Source organism: Dasypus novemcinctus, chromosome 5 (assembly GCF_030445035.2).
Source record: "Dasypus novemcinctus isolate mDasNov1 chromosome 5, mDasNov1.1.hap2, whole genome shotgun sequence".
In the NCBI taxonomy this organism is placed as follows: Eukaryota; Metazoa; Chordata; class Mammalia; order Cingulata; family Dasypodidae; genus Dasypus; species Dasypus novemcinctus.
The window spans coordinates 107,386,185-107,410,350 of NC_080677.1; the positions used below are offsets into that span (position 1 = coordinate 107,386,185).

At 64.3% G+C, this 24,166-nt stretch overlaps 1 protein-coding gene across 1 annotated transcript; it reads right to left on the reverse strand.

Moving 5' to 3' along the window:
- Window positions 1-378: 378 nt before the first annotated feature.
- On the reverse strand, window positions 379-22,724 carry KCP (kielin cysteine rich BMP regulator). The gene is given in 45 exon segments (XM_071215520.1): window positions 379-732; window positions 889-1,195; window positions 1,627-1,791; window positions 2,450-2,551; window positions 2,645-2,756; window positions 2,841-3,013; window positions 3,316-3,458; window positions 3,547-3,649; window positions 3,963-4,051; window positions 4,469-4,568; window positions 4,807-4,886; window positions 5,788-5,908; window positions 6,581-6,663; window positions 6,888-7,061; window positions 7,921-8,014; window positions 8,117-8,377; window positions 8,614-8,699; window positions 9,332-9,508; window positions 10,578-10,604; window positions 10,607-10,748; window positions 10,885-10,935; window positions 10,937-11,011; window positions 11,014-11,078; window positions 11,172-11,265; window positions 11,421-11,503; window positions 11,619-11,658; window positions 11,661-11,794; window positions 12,261-12,354; window positions 12,435-12,561; window positions 12,622-12,775; window positions 12,973-13,051; window positions 13,117-13,202; window positions 13,561-13,654; window positions 13,735-13,814; window positions 13,937-14,030; window positions 14,936-15,018; window positions 15,868-15,961; window positions 16,179-16,261; window positions 16,403-16,499; window positions 16,624-16,691; window positions 18,139-18,223; window positions 18,899-18,975; window positions 19,050-19,239; window positions 20,214-20,380; window positions 22,646-22,724. Coding segments are annotated over 45 exon segments (5,181 nt in total). The 3' UTR covers window positions 379-463.
- Between the last annotated feature and the right edge of the window lie 1,442 nt (window positions 22,725-24,166).

Sequence of the window (24,166 nt, forward strand, 5' to 3'; positions counted from 1 at the left end):
TGGGGGCCACGGGCCATGCCCGCTACCTAGTCTGAGCACAGGCCTGAGACCAGGACGCCTGGGTCCTCCGCAAGCCCCTGGGCCTGTTGCGGGGTTTCCCAGTTAGCACCCGGGTGTGGCAGCCCAAGGGTGCAGATGCAAAGGAGCGCCCAAGGTCCAGCCCCCTCTACCCCACCCCCACTCTGCTGACACAGACGGCTGGAGCCCGTGGCCCCAGCAGCCCTCGCCACCCCCAGCTCCAAAGGAAACACACACACAAGGAAGCCTGAGGCAGGCCTAGAGTTTACTGCTTCTGGCCCAACACGCCGGGCTCTTGGCAGGACAAGGCCCCGGACTCCCGTGCCCAGGCGGGGCACTCTCCTGGCGGCTCTGGTCAGGGGAGGAGCTGGTCTCTGGAGGAGCCAGAGGGAGCACCAAGGCGAGACTTCAGCCGATGAGTCCTGGTCCGGGTGTCGTCCTGTCCTCAGGGTGTCCCCGGGGGCTCCCGACTGGGGCTGGGCGGAGCGCTGGGTGGCTGGTTCCCGGTGAGCAGGACTGGGGGGCAGGCCCCGGGGGGGATGCAGTGGGCCTCGTGCTCCACCAGGCCTGCGGGACACTGGCAGCCCGGGACGCAGGGCCGCACGCAGTGGGCCGCCAGCTCCCCCAGGGGGACGTGCCGGTTGAAGCAGGTGCGGGGGCAGGGCGGGCCGCACTCATCAAACACGAAGCCGCGGTCCAGGGGGCAGCCCACCACTGCAGGGGAGTGGAAGGCAGCGTCGGGGGGGGGCACGCCTGCCCTGCTCCACTCCCACTGACCCCCCTCGCGGGCCTCCCCGTGCCCGCCCTGTCCAGACCCAGGTCCTCTGGGCGGCCCTTCCCTTCCACCTGCACCCGGCAGTGACCCCTCACCGCAGAGTGTGGGGCCCCGCCAGGCAGGTGTCACCCCCGCCCGGCGGCAGTGGCTGGCGTAGGCCTCCAGGGCGTCACAGAGGCAGGCATCGGCGGAGGAGCCGGGGCCGCAAGCGCACAGGTCGTACACGCAGGCAGCAAAGAAGGGCTCCGGGGGCACCACAGCGCGGCAGCGACGGAAGGGGGCTGCCTTCAACACCCCGCACCGCGCATTGGCCTCCCGCCTGGCACGGTAACCCGCGGCCCGGCACGGATCCACCTCGCGGCCCGGGGCACAGGGCCGGCCGGGCGCCGGGCCCTCGGGGACCTGGGTGGGGAGAGCGGCCCTGATGTGATGGTCAACTGGGAAGCTGGCCTTGCCACGCTAGGCTCGTCAAAGCACTCTCCACCAAATACTTGTTTCATCCTCCCAAGGAGAACAAGAACAGCAGCATCTGCCTTCTCCTTGTCCCCATTTTACAGATGGAGAAACTAATACCCAGAGCAGGTGAGTGACTTGTCTAAAGTCACATAGCCAGCGAGTGGCAAAGCAGGGCTTGGGGATTCAGGAGACAAGGTCTCTTTCAATGGACCATCCTGCCTTCCCCAGCTCCACGGCAGTCAAGAAGCCCCGAACCACCCTGAAAGTCCCAAAGCCCACCCGTGTCACCCCCTCTTCCACACCAGAGGGCTGCTCTAGGACATACTCTGCTGTGCCTCTCCCAGCCGCGCCCCTCCCAGGGCCCTGTGTCCACTCACCTGCCAGCTGTTCCCGAACGCGGCTTCGGTGGGCAGGAGCATCCCCTCAGGGCCCCGCAGGTCATCCTGGGCAAAGCCATTGAAGTTCCCGCAGAGCCCGCACGTCTGGCCCCGGTAGGAGCCAGGCACGCTCACCTCCACCTGCGACTGCCCATCCCACAGCACCTGTGCAGAGAGGCCTGGCGCTGGGCCGCGGAGAAGGAAGGGAGCCCCGGAAGCCCAAGAGCCGTCACGGCCCCATTCCTGCGTCAGGCAGAGGCTGAGGGCGGGCGCCCTGTCCTGCCAGCATCCCTGCACTGGGGCGCCGCGCAATCCAGCCCGCTTTCTCGTGGGCTCGCAGGCCTTACAGGGACTCAGTTCACAAGAGCACGATTAGAGTCCATATCAGAAGTGCGGCCCAGCCTCATTTTATGAAGTTACAAATTATTCTTCCTTGTTGGGGGTGAGTGGTTACTCTTTAACCTGAGAGGTGGAAAGAACTGGGGAGACCATCTAGTTTATCCCCACCACCTCCCACTCATCCTTCCCCCATTTTACAGATGAGAAAACCGAGGTCCAGAGAGGGTAGGGACTGGCCTGAAAAACCACCGTGTGTTGGTGACTGAGCGAAGATTAGAACCGGCTGAGCATCCTCTCCCTGCCCCCGAGGTGTCTGCCCCTGCTTTCTCACCCCCACCCCAATCCTGCACGACTCTCTGATACCTGAAGGTAGCAGGTATCCCCACTCCCTTCACAAATGCAGAAGCCTGGACAGGACTGAGGGTCCCGAGGCTGCAGGTGGGGGAGTCCACAGCTCCGCCCCCGCCTGGCCCTCCCACCGCACCTGGAGCCCTGGCTGGGCATGCAGGAGCACAGTGCGGCCCCGCAGCTCCACGTACAGCAGCGGCTCCTTCAGGAAGGGCAAGGCCACCGAGTGCCCATCCACCTGGACAAGAATGGAAGCCGGAGGACGGGCGATGTCGGGGTGGACAGGTGCACAACCGGGGACGTCCTTCCCCAGGCGGCGACCGCCGCTCACCGTGACCGCGCCGCCCTGCAGCAGCCGCACGGCGACGTCTCCCAGCAGCACTGTCACTTCCTGGGTCCAGGCCACGCCGCTCCGGCCCCGGTCATCGTTGGTCACGTGGACGCTGTGGGCGAGAGGGAGCCCAGGCGCCAGTGGTCAGCAGGGACGCGCACAGGGGGTTAGGAAGGAGGGAAGGGGTGCTGCCCACCTGAAGTCCCCTCGCCGGCAGTCCTTGGCCAGCACGTAGCTGCAGCTGCCCTGGAAGTGCAGCAAGCGGCCGTCGAAAGTGCGGTAATGGGGGTCTCCAAAGGCCATGCAGGAAGCGGGCCGGGGCAGGCAACGGGGACAGCAGCTGCCGGGACTCAGGGCGGGGGCCTTGTCCTGGCCTCAGCCCCGGGCCGCGTCAGACACACCGCCCTTCCCCGCAGGCCCACGCAGACCCCTCCCACGACGGATGGAGGAGATCCTGGGTGTTTCCAGGAGGCTGGACTCCTGGTCCCAGGCGGACCGCGAGCGGGACTAGGGCCCCACCTGGCGGCCACGCCGGGGACAACACCTTCCCCCGCGCCCCGACGGCGCCCGGCGCCCGGGCGGCCGCAGCAACCCCGCCTCCCTCTCTCCCGCCGGGTGGCCTCGGCTCGGCGGCGCCGCGAGCCCACCCACCCGTCGCCCGCGGCACTCACTGGGCCACAGGAGAGCGGCGGGCAGCGCTGGCTCTGGCAGCGCACGGTGCCGGCCTCGCAGGAGCAGCTGGTGCAGGCGTCCACGGCCCAGGACCGCCCGGAGGTCACCTCCCGGCCCTGGTGCACGCACGACTGGACAGGCGCTGGGGGGGGGGGCGGGAGACGGGGGAGGGTCGGCAGCCCGCCCCTCCCAGCGGGCCTCGCGCCGGCCTCTGTCCCCCTGGCCCGCACCTTGGCATCGCTCGCAGCAGCCGTCCGTTTCGCGCACCTGCGCCCAGCCGTCGGGGCAGGCGAGGGCCTGGCACTCCTCGGGGTGGCACTGCACGCGGCCCCGCTGGGAAAGACGTCACTGCTCTGGGGCCTCACGCTTCTCCGGGGGCTCCTTGGCTCGAGGCAGCAACCCCTTCTCTCTGCGCCCCCACCCACCACAAGAACCCCCACTTCTCCGTGGTTCAATGAAGTCTAGCCTGGCTCAGTTCCTTGCCCTAATCTGAGCGGCATCTACCCCTCTCAGCCAGAGGGGGCGCCAAGACCCCGTGTATGTGGGTCCTGGCCCCTCCTCTTTATCCCTATTGATATCTATATTTAAATACAGATATTTAGTGCTCTCCCTTCCCTCCTCCACCACCTTCCCAACCCCAGCTCACGTGGCAGGTGCAGGTGATGCAGGCGTTGCGGGGGTCCCGCCAGCTCTCTCCATCTGCCACCCTCCGGCCCCCTGCCTCCACCACACATTCTGGGGAGGAAGAAATGGGGATGGGCAGTTCATTTCTTCCACCAACACCCAGAGGGCCTACCAGTTGTCAGGCCCTCCACGAGTGCGCAGGCCGCCTGGAGGGCCCAGGAAGCCCAAAAAGCCAGAGCCCAGACCCGCCCCCCGGCCAGGAAGCAAACTGAGCATGCAGTGCCCTCGGCTGGGCCTGGGGTCCCTGAGCCCACCGACAGCCTCAGGCCTGGCCTCGAGCATCCAGGTCTCATTCCCTGCCTCCTGGGTCCGCGCCAAAGAGAGCCCTCACCCCCCATTTCTAGAAAAGAATGAACCCTGCTTTCTGAGTGCAGACCCCAGACTGCCCTCTGCACCCATGGGTGCTACCCCTCCTGCCTGCCTTCTGGGCTCACGCTTTGAGGGTGTAGCCCAAGGCTGGGCACTCACCCTGGCACTCGGGACAGCAGCTCCCAGAGGGGGTGTGGCGCTCGGAGGGAGGACAGCTGAGCTCAGGACAGGCCTGGTGAACGCAGAGCCACGTCAGGTCCTATGAGAGTATGAACACAATAGGTAGCAAGCTGGGGCGGGGGGTGGGGGGCTGGGGGTTGAGCAGGTGGCAGGAGGGAGCCAGATGCAAGAGGGAGTGGGCCCTAGTGGGGCTCTGACATTCAGGACAAGTGGGTAAATGTTAGGGTAAGTGGGGACCCCCAGCGCTTCTGCAGGAGGGGAAATGTGGCCCCAGCCCCCAAAGGAGGAAGAAGAGGGGTCTGCGAGGAAGGCCTCACCTGGCACTGGCAGGTGTAGCAGGGGACTGGTGGGGCCAGCTCCGACCCCAGCAGGGCCTCGCTGCAGTTGCTCAGCGCTTCTGTGAAGACAAGACACAGTGCGTGGGGCAGCGGGGGCTGGAAAGCCAGCCGTGCTCATTACCCACTGTGCCCCCAGACTTCTCGGATTCAGGGCCTCCCCATATTCCTAGCACCTTGACACCAGGCAGGAGAAACCCCTTTTCCCTTTGGTTCAGCAAAGAAAAAGTTGGACTTTTGGAAAGGTACTTTGCCAGGATGAGGGGCCTGAAAACTGACCAAGTGTGACATCCTAGACGGCATCAATAGACATCTCTCCAGACTTATGCCTTACATATCGTCTGGCTGAAAGAGGCGGCACTCAGGGCCTGTGTCATCTTAGGTAGAGTAATCAACCTCTCTGAGCCTTGATCTATTCCTTTTGTAACCCTCCCTACCTCACTGGGTATAGTGGGGGGAATTAAATCAGTTACAGTTTACTAATGGTGTACGGCATTCAGGAGGTGCTTCCTAAATGCTAGTCCTCTTCCTTTCCCCTGAAGCGCAACCTAGCGAGCATTGGTAAAAACAGCTCCCCGAAGGCTGCCCCCCAGGCTGCCCCCAGGCTGCCCCTCAGGTCCCCCCCGCCGCCCCTCTGACCGCCCCTCTGGCCTCCCCTCAGTCTTCAAACCACCTCCTCAAAGCAGCACCTCGGAGAGGCAGAGGGCGCACCTGCCACCCTGTGGCGCCACCTGCTGGGGAGGCCGCTCCACAGACTGCACCAGCTTCACAGGGGCCAGGGACCCCTGCCCCCTTCCCCCACTCCCCCCGGGCGCAGTGCAGGCCTCGCCCACCAGGGAATGGGCTTCCAGAACAGTCCACTGGAGGCAGGAAAGGGCTGGAGGAGAGCTGGGCTGGCTCGTTCACATCCCTCGAGAGCTGGGCTGACGACCCTCTTACCCCACCCCGTACCCCGGGACTCACGGGCACAGGTAGGGCAGCAGTTTTGGGGCCCAGGGGGCAGGAGCTGGCTGGGGGGGCAGCCCACGAGGATGGGACACCGCCGTCGGTGACAGCGCAGGCTGGGGGGCCCCTCGGGCTGCAGCTGCAAGAATGAATGAACAGTGGGTGAGTCCCGCTTGTGGAAGCTAAGCGGTCCCCTCTTCCCCTGGACCCAGAGTCCCCTCCACCTGCCTGCTGCACCCCTTCTAGGACGCACTTTGGGCAGATCAGACACAAGGCTACAGAGAGCCTCACGGCCGCCCGGCTTGCTCCTCACCCTATGCCCGGAGCCCCAAGGACGGCGTCTCTTCCTCCGTCCCGTCACTTGGCTGAATCCTCACAGGACCTGTCACCTTCCTGCACCCTCATGCCCGGAGGCCACATCTAACCAGCTGCCAAGTCCAGCCGTCTTCCTCCCCAAACTCAGAGCCTCATATGACAAGTGATGCTGTCTGCTTGCTAGAAACCCTTCCATGGCCCTCCAGGGCTTTCCAACACGACCCCGGCCACTTCCAAGTGGCTCCCCCTCTGCCTTGCCCCCCCCCCCCCACTGCAGCCGGGAGGACCCGCCCACTGCCCCCACCCCTGGAACCCGCCACCGTGCTAGGCCCATGCGTGCTAGCTCTCCGTCCTCGGCCGCACGTCGTCCCGCACCTCCCAGCCACTCCTGCCTCTGCCCCCAGGGTGCCTGCTCCCGGCAGTGTCCAGCTCGCCTGGCCCTGCTCCCCCCGCGGGTGCCCCGGCCCCTCACCCCTCAGCGTTGCCCTCGCCCTACCTCGCAGGTGCACACTTCACAGGGGTCTGCGGCAGGCTGGAAGCTCGCCCCCGGCCCGTACTTCCGACCCTCGTGCTCGCAGTCTTGGCGGCGGGGTAAGAGCAGGACAGGGCCAGGGAGCCTTCAGGCTAGCAGCACTGCCAGGGGAGGGTCCTCCGCCCCCCGCCCCCAGCCCCTGGGAATTGGGGTGGGTACAGGAAGGGAGCCCACCAGCCCAGTGCGGAGGCAAGGGGGCTGGGCGCGGGCAGACCCAGAGCTGGGGGGCTGCCTCCCGCCTTCCCCCTTCCCCACTTCAGGCTTCCGGTACCAGGGCATCGAGGGCAGCAGTCCCCGGGCCCCTGGAGGGGCTGGGCACAGGAGCTGACGCACTGGACGCTGGCACAGGTGATGACGCCCTCGTGACACACGCAGGATGAGCAGGGGCTGTCGGGGGGCACCCAGCTACTGCCTTCAGGGTGCTCCTCGCCGTGAGCCAGGCAGCCTGTGGTCCGAGGCGGGCAGGGATGAGCTTGCAGTCTGAGGTCCACCCATTCGCCCTGCGTGGTCAACAGGGCTGGGGGCGGCAGGCCTGTGAGGGAAGGTGGGCCAGGGCAATTCCCGCCTACAGAGGTGGGGGTCAGTGTGGTGGAGGGGACCGTGGCTGGCCCAGGCGCCAGGTGGCAGCGCCTGGCACGTGTGGAACGACGGGACGGCCCCATCACTAACCACGTGACCCCGGGTACCCAAGGCCACCCGCCCTGTCCCAGCCTCCATCTTCTCATCTGTTAAATGGGCCTTTCGTCTGTCCTGCCTGCCTCACGGGTCAAGTGAGACCGTGGGACAGTGCTGCGGGAGCCACCCCATGCTGGGCAGCGCGTGCGGGGAGGGGCAGGCGGCAGGCCAAGTAAGGCTCATGTTTGGAGCCTGACGACCGAGGCTTGAATATTGACACTGCCACCCACTAGCTGGGTGACCACAGGCGAGTCCTGCTACCTCTCCGATCCTCCGAACAGTGGTGATAGTATCCACCCACTAAGACGGTTGTGAGGACTCAGTAAAATGCCCGAAGTGCTCGGTGCAGTGCCCGGCACATAGCATGTGTCCAATACATGTTTGACATCATCATAATTACGAATGAGAAGTAGCTGGGAAGGGGGAGCGGTTGCAAGGCGAGGCGAACCAGAACCTGGAGCAAAGGAGACGCTCTGGGGCAGGCCAGGGGCAGGGAGAGGCAGAGGAGAGCTGAAGGTCGGCAAGGGCGAGAGCCCAAGGGCATGGGAAGGCCGGAGAAGAGCGGGTGGAGGGAAGGGGCGGCGCCGCGCCCAGGGCCCCCGTGGCGGGCGGCCGGGGGCTGGGCATACCTCTGCAGCGCGGGCAGCAGCCCCCCGGCTCTGAGGCCTGGCGCGTGCAGGGCAGCGGGGGGCACTGCGGCCGCACACAGCTGACCCGGCCGGCCTGCAGGAGACGTGGGGTCGGTGGCCTGCCCCCTGCAGGCCGGGGCTCCCCGCTGGCACCGCAGCCCAGCCCTCGCCCCCCACTCCGTCCTCCCGGCCGTACCTGACAGTGGCACCGCTCGCACCTCCCTGCGGGCCCCTCAAACTCCTCCCCGTCCTCGTGCTCCCGGCCCCCGTAGAGGCAGCCTGTGGGGGACACGCTCCCTGGGTGGGGGGCCTGGCATGACGGCAGGGAAGGGGCCGGGGGGCTGGGGCGCGTGGCAGGCAGCTCACTCTGGCAAACAGGGCAGAAGCAGGGTCCTGGAGAGGGGTGGGGGCAGGCCGCGGCGGGGCATGGCTTCTTCTGGCAGCCCACGGAGCCTTCCTGGGAGAGAGAGGTCACGCTGCCATGCCGACTCCCCCGTTCCTCTGTCACCCCTCACACCAGGCCACCTGCTGCCCCCGGAGCCTGCCAGCCCCGAGCCCTCTTCCCTTGGTCCCCGAAACCCGAACCCAATCCACGGCCCCCTTGAGGCGTGGGTAGAGGAGACAAGCCCTCCCTGGCCACAGAGGAGAAGCCAGGGGTGAAGGGCCACCACGTTCCCAAAGGGGCCGCCTCACCTGGCAGGTGCAGAGGGAGCAGGTGGGGTCCAGTGGGTCGGGAAAGGTCTCTCCGGGGGCAGCAGTGACCCCATGATAGAGGCATCCTGCAGGGGATGGAATGGAAGAGCCGCACCCCATCGTGCCCACTGCTGCCCCCGCCCACCTGCCACCCCCGGGGGCTTCTGCCAAAGCGTAGGGGGTCAGAGAGGTCGTGTGCCCGGGAGTGGCTGGGGAGGGGAAGGGGGTGAGAGACTTTGGCCAGGCCGCAGATGGGTGAGATCTGGGGGAGGGGGGCGGGCCGCATTGCAGGCAGGAGGGCGGGAGGAAGCGGGGGACGAGGAGGTGGCCGCTGTGACTCTGCCATCCGTGAGGGCCAGGGTAGGAAGAGGAGGGTGAGAAAGTTAGCATGACTGAAATGAAGCAGAGATGAGCCCGGCTAGGGGGCGGGCGAAGGAAGCTGGGGCAGCGGGGAGCCATGGCACAGTTTCCAACAGCCGTGGCCTGGGGACCTATTTCAGGAAGCAGAGTTTAAGAGTGGGAAGGTCTGGAAGCAAAAGGCCAGCAGTCTAGTGGGTGACGGTGGGCAGGGAGCAGAGCACGAAGAGCATGGGAGAAGAGGGAGAAACAGACGTGAGTGTGAGTGCACCTGCGTGTCTCTCTCCAGGGAGGGATGAGGGCGACGCGGGGCCGCCGCCGGGAACGTGGGGCCCCTATCAGCTCCCCATGGGGCGCCTACCCTGGCAGTCCGGGCAGCAGTGTCCAGACGGGGTGAGCGGGTGGCTGCAGCCCGGAGGCTCACAGGGGCGGCGGCCGCAGGTCACGAAGCCTCCAAGGCAGGTGCACAGGTGGCAGGGCTCTCGGGGATCCAGGAACTCCTGGCTGCTCAGGTATGACTCCCCCAGGTACTCACAGCCTTCGAGAGGGGAGGGGCGGCGAGGGATGAAAGGAGGGCATCCTGGCTCTGAGCCCGGGACCCAAGGCCTCAAGACCCGGCCATGGGCAGAGGGGAACGGCCCGGCCCAGGCCCCGTGCGCCAGGGAGCCCATGGGCCGGCTGCTGGGTGGGCTCACGGCCTCGGCCTGCAGGTCTGCCCCTGCTATGGAGAGGCAAAGTCCACAGGGCATCCGTCCTGAGAGCCCAGTTCTCCGCAGGCCCCTGAGGAGGCAGCAGTGCTCCACTGCGGGAGAGCGGGGGAAAGCCCCATGTGTCCTCAGGTGCCAGGTGTTCCCTTTCCAACCCCCCTTCCTGCCCTCTGATGCATCGCTGAAGGGGGAGGGTCTGCGGTGCTGGGACCTGACATGAGCATCTCTCTCTAGCTTTGCTGACCTCCCTTTTCAACAAAGGACAGTCCCAAGGTCAGAGCCTCAGTGGACAAAATACGTGACTAGGATTTAATAGCATACACTTTTAAATAGTGTTCATTTTGTATGATAATCTATTCCTGCCAAATAGTCTAATTTTTCTATTTATAGTAGGATATAAAAACTTCCTTTCTGAAAATTTTTAAGTTAAAAAGTGAGTTGATTTAATGAAAAACGTTAAATTTAAAAAAAGGTGGTAGAAGATCCACAGTGAGGATTTATACTCTGAAGGTAGCACAGTGTAAGAGTGATGAGAGACCGGGGAACTGGCCTTGGTTCAACCCTCTCTTATATAGGGGTTAAAATTAAGCCCAGATCAGCTACTCTTCCCCTCTCCCCTCGCCCCCTGCTTCAGTTTCCTCATCAGTAAAACATGGCTGTCATAAATAGCTGCTCAGCAAATGTATGTTCTAGGTAAAATCAAACAAACAACACACACACACACAATTAGGTCCAGAGAAGTTATGTCACTTGACCAAAGTCACACAGCATCAGAGGCAGGAGAAAAATGCAGGCTTTACTCCAGTGCTTTTTCTTCCTGTAATAGTTTCCACCCAGCCTAGGACAGTGAAGATAAGGCCGACCCAGCCCTCCTCCACCACCCCGTCCCCTGCTCCTTACCATCACAGGTAGGGCAGCAGTCGCCCTGGCAGGGAAGGGACACTGCACTGGGGCACAGGTCCTGGGCTGGCAGCTGACGCTTCCCTCCCAGCAGAGGCACACGCGGCACCGGTCAGCAGGCGAAGGAAAGCGCTCCCCACTGGCGAGCTCCTTCCCCTGGTACAGGCAGCCCTGGGGGCAGGCACGTTGGGCAGAGGGAGGCCGGGGTGGTCACCGGCGCCCGCCCGCGGCCACCCAGGCCCTGCTCCCTGCGCACTGAACCCCCAGGAGGAAGCTGCCCGCGGGAGGGAGGCGGGCGGCGCAGGGCCTCACCGCCGCAGGACGGGCAGCAAGGTCCCCGGCGCGGGTGGCTACAGGGGCGCGGGTGGGCAGGGCGGCCGCCGGCAGGACGCGGCGCCGTCGAGGCAGACGCAGCGGCGGCAGGGGTCGCCCGGGCGGGGAGGAAGTGCTCCTGGTGGCGGGCAAGGGTGGCGTCCCCGGGCCGCGGGCACCCGGCCGGGGCTGCTGAGACGAGAGCGCGCCAAGAGCACGGGTGAGGGGCGCGCAGGAGAGGCGGGCCCGGGGGCTGGGGGGGCCGAGGGGTGCGGCTCCTACTGGGGCACTGCGGGCAGCACTCTCCCGGCAGCAGGACCGGCTCGGGACAGGGCGGCGGCGGGCAGCGGCGAGCCAGACACTGCACGTTACCGCTCTGCAGACGACAGAGGGACCAAGCCAGGCCCTGTCGGTGCTGGGGGGCCGGGGGCACTCCCGCCCCGCCCCCCCATCTAGGGGGCCCCGCCCGCCTCCTCACATCCCAGCCCCAATCCCCGGGGCCCCTCCCACCGGCCCGGGTGGCAGACTCACCAGACAGTGACACAGGCGGCAGGGGTCCGAGGGGTGGGGGAAATCCACTCCATTGGGGTACTCTTTCCCCCCAAAGGCACAGCCTGGGGAAGAGACAGCAATAGGCCTCAGAGAGAGCCTGGGGGGCTGCCCCCCCAGCACCTATGGCCTGCATAGCCTGTCGGTCTGTCCCAGCCCCCCCCATCCCATGCCCCTCACCACTGCAGTCGTTCTGGCAGCAGGAGCCCCGCAGCGGGTGTGGGCGCAGGGGGCCCTGGGGCAGGCCCGAAGCTGGCAGTGGGCCCGCCCTTCCTGGCACTTGGCACTCCTGGCAGGGGTCTCGGGGTGGGAGAAGCTCTCGCCATCCACAAACACCTGTTTCTCTAAGACGCAGTCTGGGCGGTGGACAGGATGGGGGGAAGACTGAGCGCATCGGGAGCGGGGGGCTGACAGCCAGCTGGGGGCTGTCCATGAGCGAGAGAGGAGGGGGGGGTGATACTCGTGTGCGGGCCGCAGACCCCTCTGCACAGGCTTGTGTGTGTGTCTGAGCCCGCTGACCTGGCGGGCTCACGGGGCCTCTGCAGGTGAAGGGGTGAGAAGCTTATCTAGGAGTGTCACACACTGGCACAGTCTCTCCGTGAGGACCATGCCGCACCGTGTCCCAGCCCCCAAGCCCCCAGTGTGCTGTGGGAGGGACAGGAGGCCACAGGCAAATTTGTGCGCCCCCCTCCCACCCGCACCCTGGAGTCCCAGGAAGTTCCTGCGGCGTCAGGCTGAAAGCAGTTCTGAAGGCCGACGCTTTCCAAGGTCTCTGTTGGGCTGCGGGGCGTGGGAGCATCAGGGCACCCAGCGCGCCCATACCTGGGCACCTGGGGCAGCACTGGCCGTGTCCGCTCTGGGGCCTGGCACAGGTCGTGGGAGGGCAGTCCACCAACGAGCACCTTACGGTCCCATCCTGGCAGCAGGGGAGAGGGCGTTGGGGCAGGTCCCGGGGAGGGGGCTTCAGCAGGGCGGCAGCCAGCCTCGGGCGGGTACCTGGCAGCGGCAGGCGTGGCAAGGGTGGTCTGGGTCCGTGAAGTTCTGCCCGTTGGCATACACTTGGCCGTGGTAGGTGCAGCTCTCACAGCTGGGGCAGCAGGCACCTGGGGGGGGGGCAGGTAGGCTGGGCAAGATAGGCTGGGCAAAGCTGGGAAGCAGGCCAGGCGGGGCGCGGGGCACTCACCAGGGGGGCTGGGTGGGGTGCTGGCAGGGGGCCGGGGGGCAAGGCACAGCCCCGCACACGGGCACCCCGCCTTGACAGGAGCAGGCAGTGCAGGGCTGACCGTCAGGCTCCCACTGGACGCCCTCGGCAAACTCCTCTCCATCGAGCACGCAGGCTGCAGCGGGGGGCCCGTCACCACGGCAGGGCACCCGCCCCCGTGCCACAGAGACCCCGGCTCTGCCCTCTCTGCGGCAGCTTAGTCTGGAAAGGCCAATGGCCATAGCGACCTCCCAGCTCCCAGCGCCCCTCCACCGCCAGCCGCTGTGGAAGCAGCGCCCCTTCCCAGATGCCCCCCAGCACCCACACACACACCTGCGCAGGGCTGGGGACCCGAGCCCGGGGCGCAGGGGGTGACCGGGCACCGCTGCTCCTCACAGGAGACCTCGCCGGCCTAGGGGAGGGGCTGCGTGAGGGGCGCGGGCACAGAGGCAGGGCCGGGCGCCAGGCCCCCACTACCTGGCAGGAGCAGCGGACGCAGCGGCCGCTCTCTTGGGGCTGGAAGGTCTCCTGGCTCTGGTACTGCTGTCCCTGGTACTCACAGCCTGGACGGGAGAACAGGGAGCGGGGACAGGGGCACGGGGCTGGAGGCCGACCGGAAGCCTCGTGCCCCCCCCCGCGGCATCCACCCCCCGCCCTGACTAGGAACACCCGCCTGTATCCTCCAGGGCACCCTGCCACCCCCCATGCGCCGTACGGGCTGGGGCGCATTGGGGGCCCAGTGCTATGAGAAGGTGAGGCCGGGACTTAGCCCCTCACCTGTCATGACAGGAGCGGACAAAAGGCTTTTCCTGGAGTTCGGTTCCAGGCGCCCCTGGTGGGTCCAAGGAAAACCACCCCCACCCCTGGGGTCCCCTCCCACCGGTGCCTGCCCCTCTGCTTGAGCCTTGGCCCCACGCTCACCGTCACAGACGGGGCAGCACTGCCCGGGGATCCTGCCGGGGTGTGTGCAGGGCACGGGCGGGCAGGGCACAGGCTCACACTGGACGCTTCCATTCTGCCAACAGGGCCCGGTCAGCCCCCCAGAGGCAGCTCCCCGGGACCGGCCCCCCACCCCAGCCTTGTAGCCACACTCACGGCACAGCGGCAGCGCGAGCAGGGGTCCCCAGTGCCCACCGGCTCCCCGCTGCGGTACTCCCGCCCGTTCAGGAAACAGCCTGTTGGGAGGAGGGTGCCTTGGGCCGGCCTGGGAGACCCGGGCTGGGCCGTCCCACCAGCCTCCTCAGCCCCTTCCGTCCTCCCGCCGCGCCCGGGACCCTGCCCTCCCCGTGGGACTCACCGTCGCACACGGGGCAGCAGGTGCCCGGGAAGGGCAGGGCAGGGTAGGGACACAGGCTGCTGCATTCTCGCTGGTGGCACTGGATGAGGCCCCCCTGGTCGGGGGAAGGTGGGCAGGGCAAGGGGTCATCAGGGCTCAGCCGAGGGACGGAAAGGGCTCGGGAGGCCCAGCTCTCCGCGGATTAGGTGTGTAACCCAGCAGGTCACTTAAGCTCCCTGTGACTCGGTGCCCTTCACGGTGAAGTCCCTAGTGCTTAGCAAGCTAGCGGGCAGTGGCAGCTCTGCGGTTCGGGCTCCAGCCCCGGTGGAACCAGCCCCCCTCAGGGTGCACCTGCCTGGACGTGGCGCCGTCACCCTCTTCTCCCATACTGGGAGTGTCTTCCCCCATCTCTCCCTTTAAGGCCTAGGCAAACAACACCTCTTCCATGAAGACTTCCTAGATCTGTGCTGCCCGACAGAAATAGAATACAAGCCACGGAGGTAATTCTAAATTCTCTCACAGTCCAATTTTTAAGAAGAAACAGATGAAACTCATTTTAGTAATATATTCCATTCAATCCAGTAAATCCAAGGTATTATCATTTCAAAATGTAATTAGACTTTGAAAACTACTATTGAGATATTTTACATTATTTTTCCTCATGCTAAGTTTTGAAATCAGGGGTGTCTTTTGTACATCTCAGTTTGGGACAACCATGTGACAAGGGCTCGGTGGCCCCGAATTGGACGGCGCAGTTCTGGCTGTTTCCAGTCAAACTGCATTTTTCCCTCCCTGGAGCTGTTGCCACTCATCACATTCTGCCTGTGCTGAACACCTACTGTGCGCAGGGCTGGGGGTATAGAGGATCCCAGCCCAGCCCCTGCCCTCACGGCACCCAGGATTAGGCCTTCTCCATCTCTGAACCCTCACGTGCCAAGGGGCGTGTGTTCATCAGAAACAGGGAATGAATATCGCGGGCAGGGAGGGCTCAGGGCAGCCCAGAGCAGCGCCAGGACTTACGAGGCACCGGCAGATCCGGCAGGGGTCCCCGGGGGGTGTCCACTCTTGGCCATGCTCCCGGTGAGAGCTGCCTTCCATGCAGCCTGAAGGGACAGAGGGAGGCCTGGTGGGAGCCAGGCTGCCCCCACCCCTCCCCACATGCCCTCCAAGGGTTTTCTCTCCTGAGCCCAGACCAGACCAGGTCGTGCCTCTGCCTAGAGCCCTCAGTGGCTCCCTACTGCCCCAGGTAAGCTCGAGCTCCTAAGTGTGCCCTTCAAGGCCTCCCATGACCCGCGCCCACTTCCCGACCTATCCCTGGCCACTCTTCACCTCTCGTTTAAGCCATTTGTGCCCACTGGCACCTCCTCACCTAACAAATACACACTTCACGCTGAGCGTCACTTCCAAGCCTGCCCCTCTGCCTTCTTCAGCCTCTCACCTAGCTAACTCTTCCCCATCCTTCAGGCTCGGCTCAGACACGCCGCTTCCAGGAAGCGTTCCTTCATGTGCCCAGGCCGGATTAGGCCTTCCTCTGAGTTCCCACAGTACCTGGTACCTATTGCTCTGACCCGCTTTGCAGTGTTACTTTTCTTTTCCAATATGACTTTATGGGTCAGTGTCACCCTCTAATGACAGGTCTTGAGAGCAGACCCCTGTCTTATGTGTTTGGGGGGCACAGCTCATGTAATGCTAACATTTACTTAGTACTATGAGGTAGCTAATATCATCTCCACCTTACAAATGGGGAAACTGAGGCACAGAGTAACTGACTTAGTCACCCAACTACCAAATGGCAAAGGCAGGATTTGACCTCAGGCATTCCAGCAACCGGGCAGGTTTGGCCAGGCATCACGCCCCCACTGACAGAGCCCCCAGCGCAGAGGCAAGCAGGCTGACCCTGGAGTTTAAGAAATGGCACGGCTGTCCCCCAGGGAAGGGGCTGGGGCTCTCACCTTGGCAGGCTGGGCAGCAGTGCCCAGGCCTCAGGACCGGTTCAGGGCAGGGGCTGGGTGGGCACTGCACGGGCATGCAGTGAAGCAGGCTCCTCTGCAAGGTACCCACAGCTATAAGGCCTCCAGGCCGGGGCTCCGAGGGGGCTGCGCGAGCAGGAGTCGGGCACCCTTGGTGGGTGGGGTGGGCAGAGGGCAGGGATGGAGGGGGGGACTCATTGGGCATCAGGTCTAGGCAGGCATTTGGGGGTCTAAGAGAGTGGCAGGCATGGCCCGGAGTGGGGAGCAGGGGCTGGGCAAGGGGGAGCACTCACCAAGCAGGAGCAACGCAGACAGGGGTTGGAGCTGGACAGGAAGCTGGCCCCCTCCTCATAAAGACGCCCCTCGTACTCGCAGCCTGGGGAGGGTTGTCACCATGACAGGCAGGTCGCCGGGGAGCAGGGTGCATGGACATTACCCAAGGGGAGGCATGACCCGAAGTGGGTGCTGGACCCTCTAGGGCTGGGGGATGGTGGGCAGGACAGGGTGGGGCGGTCACCTGGCCGGCAGGCGGGGCAGCACTGTCCAGGTGGCGTGTAGCTCTCCAGGCAGTTGAGCTCCGGGCACGAAGGGCCCTGGCACCGCACGGTCCCTGCCTGCGGGGCAGACGCTGAGCCCTCTCTCCCTCTCCATCCCTCTGGATGGGCTTGGCACTACAAGGCCTGGGACGTGCGGGCAGCAGGGCATGGGCGGTGTCTGGGGCCAGGCCCTGCTGCTTACCTGGCAGGTGCAGGTGACACAGGGCTCCGGGTGCCAGGCTTCCCCAGTCCTGTGGCCCCCAGCGCAGCCTGCAAAGTCAGGGCCCCAAGTAAGATTCCCGGAGGACTGGGGCAAAAGTCCCTCCAGGAGCAGTTGCATCGAAAGGTAGACAGCATCGACCTGGGATTTACTACAGTGATTTTCTAGCAGATGGCAGTCAAGTGTCGGACTCTAAGGTAATCGGTGTAGTTAGATCACTTTGTAAACAGATTGTTGAGTCATGTCTTGAGGAGGGAGGACCTTTTCCTGTTTTGCCAAAAGCATCATAGGTGCTGGCAGTGGCTGGGAGGCACAGCGTGTCCTGCAGGGTGTGTGTGCGCGTGTGTGAGTATGTGAGTGTGTCCCTTTGAGATCCATCACAGACTTCACGCCTTGTGTCTGGCCAAGACTTCTAGGCTTTATTTCCAGACCTCACTGGTCTCCTGAGCCCCTGTCCCACTTTTTTCAATGCCAGCTGAGATTCTTCCCCAGGTAGCGCTGCCCATTAAATAGAGGATGCCCAGTTAAATCTGAATTTCAGATAAATTTTTACTATAAGTATATCCCAAATATTGTGTGGGATATACTTATACTTAAAAATTGTGCTGTTTATGCGAAGTTCAAATTTACCAGGGTATCCTATCTTTGTTTGCTAGGTTTGGCAACCCCATCTCCCTGACCATGAGCTCATAACAGCCTCAGCAGAACCACTGCCCCGTCTCTTCCAGCTCTTTGTGCCGCCGCCGCCACTGCCCTCCTAGTTTCCCAAGCTGGGCCTCTGCATTCCACGACCCAACCAGTCACCAGCTCCTGCCTGTTCTTCTGCAGCCCCTACCACCGCCGCCCCCACGCCTGAGCACCTGTCTTGGTTGTCCCTAAATGGTCTGCCCACGTAGCCCAGACCAGATGAGCCCACCACCCTGCAGCCCGTCCACCTTCGATGGGCCGCAGAGGAGAGTCCAGGCTGCGAGCTTCCTGTAGCCCCCTCCCCTGACCTTTCCAAACTGCTCTCCTGCAGCACAGTTCCCTTTCCTGTGCCCAGAGAGCCCTCACGAGCTGCCTCTCCTGGGGAAATCCCACGCTCCCTGCACAGATCCAGCTCAAATGACTCCGTCCGTGGAGCCCGCCCCGGCTGCCTACTCCAGGGGGCCCTCTCCCAGCCTCTCCCCGGCCGCTGACCACACACTGCCCTTCTCCCCGCCTGTCATGTTACTTGGATCTTAAACCCTGCGTTAGATTGGCTATAAACTTATCTTCTCAACGAGATTAAAAGCTCCTGGAGGGCAGGAAAAGACCCCGCGTCTATCTCCCTTGGAGCCTTTGGCTCAGTCCCAGACCAGAGGCGAAGTTTGCTGACGTTTTCCTCCTGATCTGGACTCCTGGGGGCCGGGACGAAGACAGTGCTGCCCACACCCGCTCCCCCGCAGGGGCAGACCCCTAGCCCCCGGCCCGCCAGAAGGAGAGCGGGAGGTGAGCCCGGGGCCGGCTGGGGCCCACCTGGCTCGCAGTGCGGGCAGCACGCTCCTGGCTCGGGGCAGGGTCCGCTGGGGCACGGCTTCTGGGTGCAGGTCACGGCCCCGTCCTGTGGGGAAGCAGACCTGTGGCTGCACGGCCTCGGAACCCTGGAGGCGGGGAAACCTCCAGACCTGAAGCCTCACCCCAGGCTGGGATACAGCAGACGAGCCGGAGGCTGGGCTGGCTGGGGTGCCTGTGCTGGCCTGGACCCGAGAGCAGGAAAGACACATCTTAGCCCCACCCCGCCGTCTCCCGCTGCTCTTGCCCCCTGGCAGTCAGCTCTTCTGGGTGGGGGCAAACTCCCCAAGGTGGGGAGACCCCAGGAAGAGAAGCAGGGGCTTTCTCAATGGAGGAGTGAGGACAGTAGAGGCCTGACAACACGGGTATGACACGAGGTGACGGGGGAGAGAGACGTCCACGTGGCTGCAGCGCAGGTGGATGAGTGGGGACAGAGAGGGTCACGCAGGCGTTTGGGGCACGATGTAGGGAGACCTGCAACGATATCCGCCTCGTTCCCCAGGCCACTTTGCCTGGTCGGAATCAAAGGAACCTGAGGGGCCCTGCCATGCCTGGGGGCATTGAGTCAGAAAGTGAACTTGCACCCGGCTTTGGGCCTCTGGTGACAAGCACTGAGGGGAGGGGCAGGCAGAGCCCATGACACGGAGTTCAACACCCCAGGCTGGGTGAGCCAGACGGGTGAGGGGGACAGGCGTGGGGCATCCAGGCGGTCACGGGAACTCACCAGACAGCGGCAGGTGGTGCAGGCGTCTGGGGAGAAGGTCTCCCCGTTGCCATAGCTCCGGTCACTGTGGCTGCAGCCTGAGGGGCAGAGAGTGCTGTCGGTCAGGGCCCCCAGGCCCGGCCCCAGGCCCCAAGGAGGGGAGGGCACTTACCACCGCAGTGAGGCCGGCCGGACAGGGGAGCACAGCGCGCGGTCCCAGCCTGGCAGACGCAGGCTGTGCAGGCGTCAGGCTCCCAGCGAGCCCCCTCGGGCCAGGCGCCCCCCTGCCCCCAGCACTGGGGAGGAGCTGGGCGGCACTCACAGGACTCCAGCCGCCTCACCCGTGCCTGCAGGTCCTGGTTCTGGGGGAAGGAGGTGGGGAGGGAAGGGGCTGGCTCAGCTTCCCCCACCATCTCCTGTGGATCTGTGGGGTATGGTGACTAGGGCAGGACAAGAAGGAAACGTGACTAGTCCAAAGCAAAGGGAGGCTCTTCCTTCCCCAAGTCAGCGTCCATCTCTGAGTCATGGTTGTCAGGGCCTGAGAGCTGGACAGAATCCCAGGGAGCATGGGGCCCCGCTTCTCCACTGGGCAGAACAGAGATTCAGCAGCCCCCAAGGTTAACGGCTTCTTCCTCTATCCATCCAAAATCTTACCAGAGGATGCCTTATACATAGTAGGTTCTCCAGGATGTTTGGCAAATAACTGAAAGAATATGAAAATCTGGATGGGCAAAGCAAAAACCCTGGGGGCTTGTCCTTTAAATGAAAGAACCAGTGTTAAGACCTGTTCAAACAAGTGAATGTGGCTCAATGGATAGAGCATCCGCCCACCACACGGGAGGTCCAAGGTTCAAATCCAGAGCCTCCTGACTCATGTGGAGCTGGCCCACGCTCAGTGCTGATGCTCGCAAGGAGTGCTATGCCACGCAGGGGTGTCCCCCATGTAGGGGAGCCCCATGCGCAAGGAGTGCGCCCCGTAAGGAGAGCCGCCCAGCGCCAAAGAAAGTGTAGCCTGCCCAGAAGTGGGGCGGCACACGGAGAGTTGACACAAGATGATGCAACAAAAAGAGACACAGACTCCGGGCGCCACTGAAGAACACACAGTGAATGGACACAGAGAGCAGACAACTGGGAGGGGGGAGGAGGGGAGAGGGGAGAAATAAATAAAGAATAAAAATAAAATCTTAAAAAAAAAGACCTGTTCAGAGAGGAACCTCTCCACACACATTTAAAATGAGACTCTATTTTAGGGCCCCCGGATCCCCCAAGCCCAACCCCTTCCCTCCTTTCCTCCCACTGCACACAGCCCCAGGCACACCCCCTGCTCCAGCGGCACCTGCTCTCTGAGCTCTGTCACCTCAGCCTCCAGCCGTGCCAGCCGCTCCTCCAGGGGGCGCCGCTGCTCCTGGGGGGCCCCAGCGGGGGCTGAGGCATGGACGGGTGCCTGCTGTTGGTGGTCCTGGGTGCCAGCCGTTCCAGAGGGCCCCCTGGGCACCGCCCCACCTGAGGGCACAAGAATCCAGCGTGGGCCTCGGAGCAAGGGGCCGGAGGTTTTCTGGGTTCCGCTCTCAGAACCATACGGAAAGCGGGGGGGGGTCATCGTGCCCCGCCCTCATCTACCGCCACCAGCCTGGGAAGGAGGTGTGGGGACGCTCGGGTGAAAGCTGGAGGGACATGGAAGCAGGAGAAGGAAGCCCTGAGTGGACAAAGGTGACCCAGGCCAACTTTCTAAGCAGCGAGAACCCCCTGGCCAGGCGCGAGCCGCGGGGCTGCCGCGGGTCTCCGGGCCGGCTGGGAGGGTGGAAGTAAGGGGAGATGATCCGGACAGGCCTCCCCACGGCCCGCCTCCACTCTGCAGGTCACAGGCAGGGCGGGGAGGGGGTGCAGGTCAGGGTCATCCATCCCTCCCTTGGCCAGCGACCGCCTGGGGAGCTGCAGGCTGAAGTGCGGGAGCGAGCGAAAGGCAGGGCTGCTTTCAGGCGCCGGGGGTCCAGGCCGAGGGTCCTTCCAGGGTGCGTGTGGGCAGACACGCCCCCGACTGCCCGTCAGTCAAGGCCTGTCAGGACAGGTACCACTTTTGGAGCCTGTGCATAAGGCGGAGCAGCTACTCCCTCTGCTCCCAGCCCTAAGCCTCGTCACTCGTTTCCAGGCCTGTGGCAGAGTCCTGGGGTCTCCACATAGAAGGGGGTTGGTTCCAGAAAGTGGGATTTGGCTGCGTTTGCTGAAGGCTTTGCAGGAGGTGCCCGGCAGGGCCCCCACGTAGCTTTCAACGCCGCGGGCCAGGTGAAGACAGCTTCCTGGAGGGAAGGGGGCCTCTGAGTTGACATTCAGACCTGGGGGCTGAGGGCTGGCCCGGAAAGCAAAGGCGAGGAGGGAACAGGCTGACTCGAGGCGACAGGTTTCCACAGACCTCGGTCACTCCTTGGGTGGGGGCGGGGCAGGAAGGGGAGGATCTGGAGGAGGAGGTGAGAGAGGACGAGGAAAAGGAGGGAGAGGGGGTGCTTTCCCACAGAGGCAGCTCATCAGTGAGGCAGGGCATGGGGGTCAGAAGGGTTTCCCGCAGACACCAGACCTGAGGCCCGGGTCCGTGTCATGCACTCCTCCCCCCATAGGGTCTGCATTCCAAACCTGCTTCCTCCGCCTGATTGAGGCCACCCCACCCACCCACTTTCCCAAACCAGAAACCTTGGGCTCAGCATCCCTCTTTTGTACCTCTTCCAAATTCCCTCAGGGGCCCCCCAGTCCCTCCTCCTCCTTCCTTCCCCTGCTCTCGCCTCTCCTAGTCTCCACTCAGGAGGCGGTGGACAAAGCACCCTGACCAGCCTCCCTGCCTCCACCTGCTCCTCTGCCCTGGGGGAGCCGCGGTTCCCCAGTACAAGCCCAGTATGACCTTGCCCTTCAGCCTGCCTGGCTAATTGCCCCAAGTCTGGTGTCCTAGCACTCCAACCATATGCCGACACCCAAAGCTGTTGTGCCTCGCTTACATGGGGTCTCTGGTCCCCTGCAAGGCAGTTTGTCTCCAGCTCTCTGGCTCCTGTCCCTAGTTTCCTTCCTGATCAGAGGAAGGACCACCAAGGATGGGGTCTTAGCATCCTAAACCATCCACCCACGTTTAACTCCCCTGGGGCCTCGGACCTCCTCCCGCCCCTCCAAACAGTCCCTTCTCCAGGCCCCTCCTCCTCCTGCCCCGGGCAGCGGGCACTGCAAGGGGACAGGGAGGAGCCGGGGTCTTCTGAGACCCTCAGATGAAGACGGGAGCAGTACCTTGCCTGGGGAGACGTGCAGAAAGGGCCCCCGAGGGGTGCGCAAGGCCGGGTTGCTCCCCGAGGAACTGTCCTCTGCTGCCGTCCCACAGTTGTAGTGTTTCCCCCCCCCCACTGGATCCTGCCCGTCCACCTCAGCGGACATGGAGACAAAGTCAGCTCCCACAGCCCGCCTCTCTTCTTTCCCCCCTTTCTCAAGACAAATAATTAACTTCAGACTCCCAGATTCCAGGACGCCTCTTCCCCCACCGTGGCCTGCAGGAATTCGTCCCAGGGCCATGGCAGGAAGCCCCCTCGTGCTCCTGGAAACCCCTGCTCAGCCTCCGGGCTCCCCCCACCAACCTCCCGCCAACCACGGGGTAGACTGAGGCGCCCCCGAGAGGCAAAGCGCCCCGAGACAGGCTGGGAGGAGCAGCCCCCAGCCCCTGCCCATCCCTCAGCCCGGGCTGAGCCCGAGGCGGGGTCCTAGCCGGCCGGCCCCCAGGCCCTCGGCGACCTGACTCACCCCCGCGCGGCGCCAGGGCGAGCGCCAGGCCCCCGAGCTGCAGGACTAGGCGCAGGCGAGCGGCCCCGGGCCCCGCCATGGCCCTCCGCCTGGCTGGCTGTGGTCGCTTCTCAGCGGGCGCCGGGGGAGGCGGGGGTGGGGAGCAGCAGGCCGCCGCCCACCCACGCTTTGTTCAGGGAGGGCGCCTGGCGTCCGTCACCGCGCCACGAGGCGCGCCTCGCACGGCCCCTGCCCCGCCTCTGACCCCGTCTGACCCCGGCCCAGCAAGGCCCCCCCCCCCCCCCCCAGCAGCTCTGCCCCTCCCGGCAGGAAGCTGGGGCGGGGTGGGGGGGGGGCGAGGTCTCTTGCCTATGATCCAGGAGGAGACCCTGAAAATAAATACCAGGTCATCAGCTCAGCATTCAGGACAGCCAGCGGGTCCCCCTGCCGCCTTGCGTTCCCCCACGCGCCCTGGGATTCCCAATTCTAGCCTTTCCTGCGGTGCTGAGAAGGGTGGCGTCAGACTGAGCCGAGTTCAGATAACCCCGCAGCGGATTCCATGTGTCCTCAGCCAGATGCAGATCTTCTCTGAGCCTGTTTCTCTGTTCGTAAATTGCAGATCACAATACCTACCTTACAGATGTACGTGAGGATTAGGTGAGATTACGTATATAAAGAATTTCACATGGAAAGTGCTCAAAGTAATGCCTAAAAACAACAGGTGCTACTCCAGGTCTCTGGTCAGCTCTGGCACCCGGTGTACAGCTCCTCTCTCCACTTTCACGTCTCCTTCCTGGATGCCACTCACCACCCCTAGCCACCTCAGCAGCCCGAGACCCTGACTGCCAGGGCCTCCCTTGGCTGGCTGGTCCTGGTCGGATTTTCCAGCTCCTGAGCTCAGGTGCAGCCTGTGGGCGAGCCTGGGCAGAGGGCAGGGCTGGGCCCTGGGCTCAGTGGGCGGAGGGGGCCCAAGGGAGGAAGTGAGGAAAACTGTCCACGTGGGCCCGCCAGGCTGGGAAACACATCAGCGCAGCTGGGAAGCAGAGGGAGGGTGGGAATGGGGCCCCAAGCTCACTGGCCAAGAGGGCCACGGGGGACGGAGCTGTGACCCCCTCTACAGCAGGCTCCCTTCCTGCCACGAAGTCCAGCAATTCAGAAGCCAGCCCCGTCCGCCTGCTGGGCAGGGACTCAAGGTCCCCCCCAGCCCATCCGCATGTTCCTCGTGCCTCAGTCAAGAGAGGGCAGTTTCTCTCCCAAGGAGTATGGCCCTTACTCTGCGGCCTGAAGAGTTTGGGGCGGGGGGAGGGGGACGCTAGGGCTCAGAGCTGAGACCTGACCCCAGCCGGCCCCCAGCTGGGGTCACAGGAGCCGAGGAAGCCTGGGCCAGCAGACCGGAAAAAAGAACAAGGAAGTGGCAGCTTTATTCCCACCAGGTTTAAGAAAAGTAGTTTCTGCTGACTGGGTGCCTGTTATAAGCAAGTCCCCTGGCAGGCTGGTGCATGGAGACCTTAAACACACCGACGCTGGTGTGGGCACCAGGTC